The sequence below is a fragment of the Orussus abietinus genome, unplaced genomic scaffold (assembly GCF_000612105.2).
Source record: "Orussus abietinus isolate OABI.00-Male unplaced genomic scaffold, Oabi_2.0 scaffold103, whole genome shotgun sequence".
Taxonomy (NCBI): Eukaryota; Metazoa; Arthropoda; class Insecta; order Hymenoptera; family Orussidae; genus Orussus; species Orussus abietinus.
In genome coordinates this window covers 322,443-332,141 of record NW_019394339.1, presented here as the reverse complement: position 1 = coordinate 332,141, position 9,699 = coordinate 322,443, and the positions used below count along the sequence as shown (strand labels likewise).

The following is a 9,699-nucleotide window of genomic DNA, read 5'->3' as shown; positions in this document are numbered from 1 at the left end:
TTTCAATACAAGTATTTTTTAAATATTCTCCGACGATTACATTATAAATCTCTGAAAAACATTTAAAATCAAAATCACGCGTTTTGCAGCCCTAATGAAATTCCTCCTGTCTCCTGATACCAAAATGTCCAATAATAATCGTAAAGTAAGAAATGTACTATTATTATACGCGTATAAATGAAAGATACAACCTTCACTTACATTCATAAATTATTACAACCAAATATGTCATTGAGATTTTCAAGAAATATTTCAGATATCTTCGAATGAAATCTACGAGAATTCTTAAAAAATCTGTCGCTTGAGATATTTAGCAAAGATTACAAAGAAATATTTAGAAATTATTCTATGCTACTAGGGACCATTCGCGCAGACAAAAAAAAACTCTCCATTGAAAGAAATCATCCGATGAACTGCATTTCATTCATTTGAAAAAAAAATGTCGGTCCAGCGAGCCTAATTTTATTTCCCTTCACTAAACTCATTCGCTTTGATCAATTAAATCGTTTTCTTCATTTGTATGAAATATTTTCATATTAATAAGCCGCACATTTTTATTAAATATACCAGATTACTTTACCATTTGCTGTGACCCGTCACTAAAATTAAAGTAATCAACAAAAAGTTACCAACCGCAGAAGTTTGTCATATGAAAGTATTTGATTCATTATAAGTCCATATAATAACCATATTGTGTATTTGAACCAACAAATGTTGTAATGGTTCCATCAAATGGTTTCCTGCATGTTTGCATTTTTATATTATACACCTCTCCAAGTTCTTATCTTCGTTTAAAAAGAATTCTTCGTTCTTTTATATTGGATGATTTTATTATATGGGACGATAAAATTTCATAATACTTGTGTATCTATTTTATTTATATCATTTTAAATGTCCTATGTCGTTTTTTTCGGGAATTTGAAGACACGATGGTCCTCCCTCTGACGCTCTCGTTAATAACAATTGGAGTTCTCTGCGGATTTGTTGCGCTTTTCTTGTACCACTGGAAAAGATTACGTTTATACAGAGCTGCCGCAAAATTTCCTGGACCGCCGGCATATCCAATTATAGGAAACTCGCTCATCTTTATAGGAAGTACTGCAGGTTGGTATTTATTTATTTTTAAAGATTTTTTTTAATAAACCATATAACACGGAGGTCCGCCAAGTTCGCATATTACGAAAGTAACAAATTCCTGAAAGTAAAGCATTGTTTGTTATTTACAGTTAATTACTATTTCTATTCTTTTTTTAATCTTAGTATCAGTAGCATTCACAGAAAGGTTTTCGTCAGCCTTAATGCGTCATTCTATTAGTTCATTATTGGCATTTAAAGTAAAATAAAGTTCATTTTTATATTCACAGCTTTTGAAAAGTTTCATAAACAAGAACTCTTTGACGGCACATCACCTTAAGGTGAAATGAAAAACGTCGAGGAACTTGATCGACGTCGGTAAAGAAGATTTTCATGAGTTTCAAACCTTTCCTTATACCTTTCATATTTATATTGTAAAGTTTGACTCGATTTGGTACACCCAGTTCGGAGAAAAGTTTCGTGAACTCTTTTACGCAGCTTTCACATCACCTTAATTTCTAATTTTGAGATTTCTTGCAATTTCAAGATATCTTCAAGAAGATCATCGAGCTTCTGGACGCTTATCCTTCGCCGTTTCGAGCTTGGCTAGGAGGTCGTCTTTTCTTCGCAGTTCACGATCCCGACCAAGCGAAGGTAATTTTCACATGCACATTGTTTATTGCATTTACGCATGTCAAATATTCGATAAAATACTGCAAAAAAGACAAGTAACTAAAAATAAATTGATTTATTTAAATTAGCACAATCGCTGTCATTCCTTCCAAACGCTGCCCTAATAGCATAGAATAATTTCTAAATANTTTAAAAAATAGATATTATGCGTCTGTTAAATTTAAATGCGAAAATGTACATATGAACGCTTTTGTCCCTAGTTACAAAATGGCGTATCCACCGAAAGCTGATCATGCCCACATTCAATCAAAAAATATTGGAGTCCTTTGTCGACATTTTTGCAAATCAATCGATGATAATGGTCCGCGAGATGGAGGTCGAAGTAGACGGCAAGGAGTTCGGCATATTTAAATATGTATCTCTTTGCACTTTAGATATTATATGCGGTAAGTAATCAGGAAACTCATAAACGCAAACATAAAAAATTGTTATATTTATGGATTGGAACCAACATGGCGTCGTCCGTGCATATTTTTTATGTTTTATGGTTTTTAAGGTGAAGTGAAACACGTCGAGGAAGTTGATCTACGTCGATAAAGAAGATTTTTCTAAATACCTACGTTGCCGACGTTGGTTTTTATATTGACAGCTGTGTCGAATTATATTGAGTATTGTACTAAATGGCATACTCCACCTGTCGTTTTCGTACAATTATTATTAAGTATCGCTTAGTTTTTAGTCTACTATAACATATTATAAAAGAAATCAAATCGGAGAGATCGACCTGGGATACCTTCCTTGTAAGTTTGAAAACTTTTTAAGAGAAGGACCTCCACAAATTCGTTCGTCCTTGGGTGTGCACCGGATGACTTACAGCATTAATTAGCATTTTTTCTTAATGTAGAAGAACTATTTACGACCATGTATGTTCACAGGCAATTTTTCTAAGTCCGAAAACTCTTGAAAAGGAGGATCTCTACAAATTCGCTCGTCCTTAGATGGGCACCGGATTACTTACAGCATTACTTAGCATTTTTTCTTAATGTAGAAGAACTATTTACGACCATGTATGTTCACAGGCAATTTTTCTAAGTCCGAAAACTCTTGAAAAGGAGGACCTCTACAAATTCGCTCGTCCTTAGATGGGCACCGGATTACTTACAGCATTAATTAGCATTATTTCTTAATGTAGAAGAACTATTTACGACCATGTATGTTCACAGGCAATTTTTCTAAGTCCGAAAACTCTTGAAAAGGAGGACCTCTACAAATTCGCTCGTCCTTGGCTGGGCACCGGAATATTTACAGCTCCAGGTGAGGTCCTTCGAAACTCTAAAGAACGTGACACGAATACAAGAAACCCAGTTAAGCTTATTGTTCCTACGTGATGAAATTTTTCAAGTCAATCGACAGCGACAACATTCGCGACTTTCCCTGTCGTACGTAACATACCTAAGTACCAAATCGGAATTAAACTCGATTTTCTTTGAAGCGCCTTGATACCGACCAAGGCCCATACCCACACGGAACGATAGGTATAATATACGTATATTAGATTTATATGGAATATCTGTACATCCATAGGAAATCTATATCACGGATACGCACTCATTAGATATACCATACACACACGGAACGATATGTATAATATACGTATATTAGATTTACATGGAATATCTATACATCCATAGGAAATCTATATCACGGATACACACTCATTAGATATACCATACACCCACGGAACGATAGGTATAATATACGTATATTAGATTTATATGGAATATCCATACATCCATAGGAAATCTATATCACGGATACGCACTCATTAGATATACCCACACGGAACGATAGGTATAATATACGTATATTAGATTTATATGGAATATCCATACATCCATAGGAAATCTATATCACGGATATGCAATCATTAGGTATTCTTCAAATAACCGTAGATATCCAGGTTTGGTATATACATATTTATGGTTGATCTATATTCACAATATACTAAAATATTAAACATGGAAAAAGTACATACATAATAGATAATCATAGATATCCAGGTTTGGTATAGATACGTGTAAAATATCGAGACACCACGTACAAATAAAATTACGCAAGAATAAAAGAACAAACTGCCGCAAAATTAAAAATATAAAAATTACGCATTCCAATATGGCATTTGGTTTTTTCCGGGTTCAAAGAAGGAAGGAGCACTCTCAGAAGTGTCTTAATTAATTAACCAAACTTTTAAAAAATAGATATTATGCGTCTGTTAAATTTAAATGCGAAAATGTACATATGAACGCTTTTGTCCCTAGTTACAAAATGGCGTATCCACCGAAAGCTGATCATGCCCACATTCAATCAAAAAATATTGGAGTCCTTTGTCGACATTTTTGCAAATCAATCGATGATAATGGTCCGCGAGATGGAGGTCGAAGTAGACGGCAAGGAGTTCGGCATATTTAAATATGTATCTCTTTGCACTTTAGATATTATATGCGGTAAGTAATCAGGAAACTCATAAACGCAAACATAAAAAATTGTTATATTTATGGATTGGAACCAACATGGCGTCGTCCGTGCATATTTTTTATGTTTTATGGTTTTTAAGGTGAAGTGAAACACGTCGAGGAAGTTGATCTACGTCGATAAAGAAGATTTTTCTAAATTTCTACGTTGCCGTCGTTCGTTTTTATATTGACAGCTGTGTCGAATTATATTGAGTATTGTACTAAATGGCATACTCCACCTGTCGTTTTCGTACAATAATTATAAAGAAATCGAAGTAAAACTCCAGAAATCCTCTGGATTCATGCTTTCTGGGGCCCTAATTGACTGCAGAGGGACACTCTGCGCCATCTGTGATTTCCAGGTCAATTAAATTTTCACTTCGAGACCTCGTATTCCCATCGCTTTGTCACAGAAGCACATAAAACACTTTTTTTGCCTTTATCCCGTTCAAATTCGAGTTTATCGATTACCAGGGTGTTCTAAATTGTCGTAAAATTGTCCTGGCCCTTTTGTTTCTCATATCAGAGACTTCGATAATTGTATAGTGATCGAAATATGAGAGCTCGACGCCATTTTGGTTCTAGTCTGGGCTAAGTTAAAAAATTATTTGAAAAATTCAAATTTTGAATGTGTCAGGACAATTCTTAGGTGATCACGAGTCATGCGTCAAAGTTTCGGACAATTTGGTCCAATACCCTTAAAAAAAAGTGGTGTATTCGAATCGATTGCTGTGAAGGGGGTTTCACTTCACCTTAACGCCAAATTTCGGCACTTCAATTCATACTACAAACCCCCATTTATTTACAAACTATTTTAAACTACTTTTTGTATAATGCATGTTATTCCATCCTTGCGCCATGGGTACCCTGTTAATTATTATAAATATAATTATTAAATGTAACGTACACATATGAATGTTAAATCGTTTAAATAATATGCATTTTTTATAGAAACTGCTATGGGGATATCGATGAAGGCACAAACTGACAATGACTGCGTCTATGTGGATTCGGCTACCAGGTATAATAATAAGATCTACCATAATTGATCTAAAAATAATTTCAGACGATTATTTAGATGTTTACGAGAATCGTATAAAAATATTATTAACGTTACAAAATTACGCAATTATTTGGGGACGTGTGAATTGACTTTTTCAGAATGTTCGAGCTGATCTTAACAAGAATGTTCAAAATCTGGTTGCATCCCGATATTATTTTCAAATTCACACGTTTGGCAAAAGAACAACGACAATGTATTAAGTACTTGCACAACGTAACTAACAATGTAAGTAAAGAATGCCCTTTTCGCATGAAAATTATCCTAAATCTAACTAAAATATTCCAAATTAATAAACACTATTTAACAACGGCTTATTCCATCAACGGTGGGCTCTATAGTTTCGACAGGATTTGGAACAACGGAATTTCGGGTTATTGGATGCAATTTGGAAGTTGTTAAGTATTTTAGGCGGTTAGTCCCTAATTTGTACATTGAGTTTGACGGCCTCCCGTTTTCCTTCATTTTTGTACCGAATTCTATTCGTAGCCGATGCTAGAGGAATGAATTTGAGGTTCCTTTTTGAATCGCATCCAGAGAATTCTAACCCTATTGTGGGTGTGGCTGATCAGCCTAAACTGAATCTATTCCTAATGATCCTAATGATCCTAATGATGATGAATCCTAATGATATTCCTAATGATCACCGGGTCGAGGACTACTTAGTTCCGCGAGTCTATGATTCTTCCAGGAGCTTAGCTCTACGGAGGTTAGGACTGTTATGCCGCGAAGGGTATTGGGGTTCTCCTCGAAAAATTTGTTAACTCCTTTTTGGCATTTGGATGTGGTTCCTTATTATGCACAAGACAATCACTGTATGACCTACGATCCGACGGGCTCGGAGTTCGGACTAGGACTGACTGTTCTAAGTTCATGAGGTTATCCCCTAGGGATGAGGGTTTGATCACCGGATCGAGAACTACTTAGTTCCGCGAATCTATGAGTCTTCCAGGAGCTTAGCTCTGCGGAGGTTAGTACTGTTATGCCGCGAAGGATATTGGGGTTCTCCTCGAAGAATTTGTTAACTCCTTTTTGGCATATTATGTGGGATTATTTACTTGAAAGTTCAGATCGAAGTGAAGCCGGTTGCTTTGCGCTCGCAGTCCATGGCCCCCTCTCCCAGGGTCTCCCTACTTACTCGCAAATATTGCTGCGCATATCCGAATTACGCCGAACTCTGATCTCGGTACAGTGGTACACGTTGATACTTTGACCCGTTAAACAATATTTTCACGTTTTATATACGTAGAATGACCTTTTCATATCACCTTAACCCTTTGAGGCACGGAATTTTAGAAAATAAAAAGGTCCATGGTACACAGAAATTTTATTTCTTTTTAAACCACTGTGCATAATCACGCATTAAAAAGGTGGGACACTTTTCATACCACCGTATCTTGACAGAAAAAAAATTATATATTAAGTTCAGTAATTGTACTATGAAATCACGCTCTGTTTTCGATTAAAAGATGCATTTTAGTTGCGATAAAAAATTCTTGAATTTCGCCTACGACAAATGCATGTAACCCCTTAAGTGTACATGGTGCAATTCATGTTATATCATGTATTTGTATTAGGTGATTCAAAAGAAGAAAGCTGCCTTGAGCGGAACCGAAGACAGCCAAGATAATAACAAGGAAAATACACGTAAGTCTGACGAAGTGAAAGATAAATCTAAACGCGATGCAAACGACTATGATGTGTTTTTTTAGAGGATGGATTGCGTAGGAAGATTTTTCTGGACATGCTGATGGAATTGTCACACGAAGGGACTAAATTTACAGATGAAGAACTTCGCGAGGAAGTGGACACAATGATGATTGCCGTAAGCAGTGTTTGATCAACCCAATCATTGCCATAGCAATAAAAACCAATAAGGTACCTCAGGGTAATAAGGCCCACCATGACCTAAAAAGCTTGTAAAAACTAAAATATAAAGTATTTATAGAAGGGGAAATGAGCAGAGGGGACATGAACAATGTCTATTTCAGATACAAACTATACAAATAAAATATAGTTCTGAACAAAAACGTAATAAAAAAAAATTGTAGGATGATACTCCTGGGCTTTGTTACCCGCACGTGTGGATAATAAGGCCCTCGGAAATTGGTGGGAGGATGCACATTAATTTACACAGTTAAGGCAAGTTATGTCATCAAGATACTCGAATGTTGTCTTCGGGCATTCTTCATAAAGCCATTTCTTGCCCAATGATAACCCTATTTTACTCCTAATGGACACTTTTTTGTCCTCCTAACTGGTAGAGGGAGCCACAAACTTTGCACTTTTGCTAAATAGTGAAAAACAAACATGGGCCTTCCTACCCACTATTTTTTATATACTACCAAATATTTTGTACCACTCTCAGTTTACAATGGACTCGTCCACAGTCCCGGCAGTACTCCTAATGGACACTTTTTTGTCCTCCTAACTGGTAGAGGGAGCCACAAACTTTGCACTTTTGCTAAATAGTGAAAAACAAGCATGGGCCTTGCTACCCACTATTTTTATGTACTACCAAATATTTTGTACCAATCTCAGTTTACCATGGACTCGTCCACAGTTCCAGCAGTACTCCCAATGGACTCTTCTTTGTCCTCCTAACTGATAGAGGGAGCCACAAACTTTGCACTTTTGCTATATAGTGAAAAACAAGCATGGGCCTTGCTACCCACATGGGTTTTATTACTCTAAGTTACCTCAATTTACACTAAAATTATTACCTATCCTGATAAGTTAAACAAATGTTTTTTATTCAAGGGTAACGACACGACGGCAACCGTAAATTGTTTCGCCATGTTAATGTTGGCTAGCTTCCCCGAAGTGCAAGTGAGTACAAATATTAAAAATAATCTTGAATGGTGTTGCTGTTAGTTTAATCATAAAAATATCTAATTTATGTATCATTTAGGAAAAAGTTTATCAAGAGTTACTGGACATTTATGGACCTGATGATATAGAGACAGCACTCGTCAGAAATGAAGATCTGCAGCGAATGGAGTATCTTGAACGTGTTATTAAAGAGACTTTAAGACTTTTTCCAGTCGGGCCAATTCTTGTGAGACGGGTAACACAGGACTTTGATATTGGTAAGATTACTAAATTTAATTAAGTCATAAGAAAAAAAATCGCAAAGGATGCCACAGAAAGAAATAAGGAAAAAGTGATATTTACAATATGATCAAATCTCGTAAGAAGTCTTCTAAACTTTCAAGATGTTGTTATGTAAAAAAGCAGGGTTGGGAAGGTACACGTTATGTAATATACGTGGTTTTCTACGCGTATATTACAACGTATGGACTCTTGTTTGTCCTCCTAATTAACAGAGGGAGCCACAAACATTGCACTTTTGCTCTATAGCGAAAAACAAGCATGGGCCTTATTGTCTTAAGTTACCTTATAAGCACATATTTTGATATCAACTCCGTATCTGATAATTTTTAGGCGGCCATATTTTGCCTGAAGGAAGTTCAGTAGTGCTCGGAGTCATCAAGCTGCATCGAAATGAGGATTACTGGCCAGATCCCTTCAAATTTGACCCAGATAGATTTTTGCCAGAAGAAGTCGCCAAACGCCATCCTTATTGTTGGGTTCCATTCAGTGCTGGACCCAGAAATTGCCTAGGTTTATATATTTTGCAAACTACCGATGCAATTGTTTTTATATTCACCTCTAAAAGTGCACGAATTTTACTTGAAAGGAAAAACGAATTACAATTAATTTTAATCTTTTATTCTTTTAGGGCTAAAATATGCAATGATGGCAATGAAGGCACTTTTGTCTACAGTACTCCGCAATTATAAACTGATCAAGGACAATCCCGTGCCAGTGAAGGACATTCAACTGAAATTAGATGTTGTACTGAAAGCAGCTAAACCAGTCACAATGAGAATCGAAAGAAGAAATCGTAAACATCACACAAACTCAAATAGAGAACTTTAAGGGATCAAGGATCGTTCAAAAGAATAAACACACATATTCATCTACGTTAACATATATCGCAACTACATAACATTTATCGCAATATTTTTTATAGAACATCATATACAAAGTTTCTGACTGATAATATGATAAAAGAAACAAGCTTACGTTAAACAAATACCAATTTACAACTTACACGTGCATTTAACCTTTTTGTAACACGGTTAATTCATTTCATGTTGTATCGAAATAGTGTTAAGCGAAACTTAAAAGTAGTACAAATTAGGTGAATACATTATATGAAAACTGGATTGTCAGGGTGCACTGAAAAAAATCCATGGAAATTTACATACATTTTTACACCCTGTGTAACTGAAGTTTTACATTAAAAAAATGTAAAATGTAAAAATTATAAAACAGAAAATGTATAAATGCCCGTGATATTGTATATTTACTGCATTACTGTATTTTTACTTGAATTAAATGTAACATTACATC

General features: G+C 35.4%; 1 protein-coding gene across 1 annotated transcript; it reads left to right on the top strand.

Moving 5' to 3' along the window:
- The first annotated feature begins 929 nt into the window (after positions 1-929).
- LOC105700058 (cytochrome P450 4C1) lies at positions 930-9,586 on the top strand. Its single transcript, XM_012425614.1, has 12 exons — positions 930-1,104; positions 1,622-1,728; positions 2,931-3,021; positions 4,026-4,211; positions 5,172-5,241; positions 5,382-5,508; positions 6,858-6,927; positions 6,993-7,105; positions 8,041-8,109; positions 8,192-8,369; positions 8,725-8,904; positions 9,023-9,586. The coding sequence occupies exons 1-12, from the start codon at positions 930-932 to the stop codon at positions 9,220-9,222; spliced, it is 1,566 nt and encodes a 521-aa protein (XP_012281037.1). The 3' UTR covers positions 9,223-9,586.
- Positions 9,587-9,699: the final 113 nt, after the last annotated feature.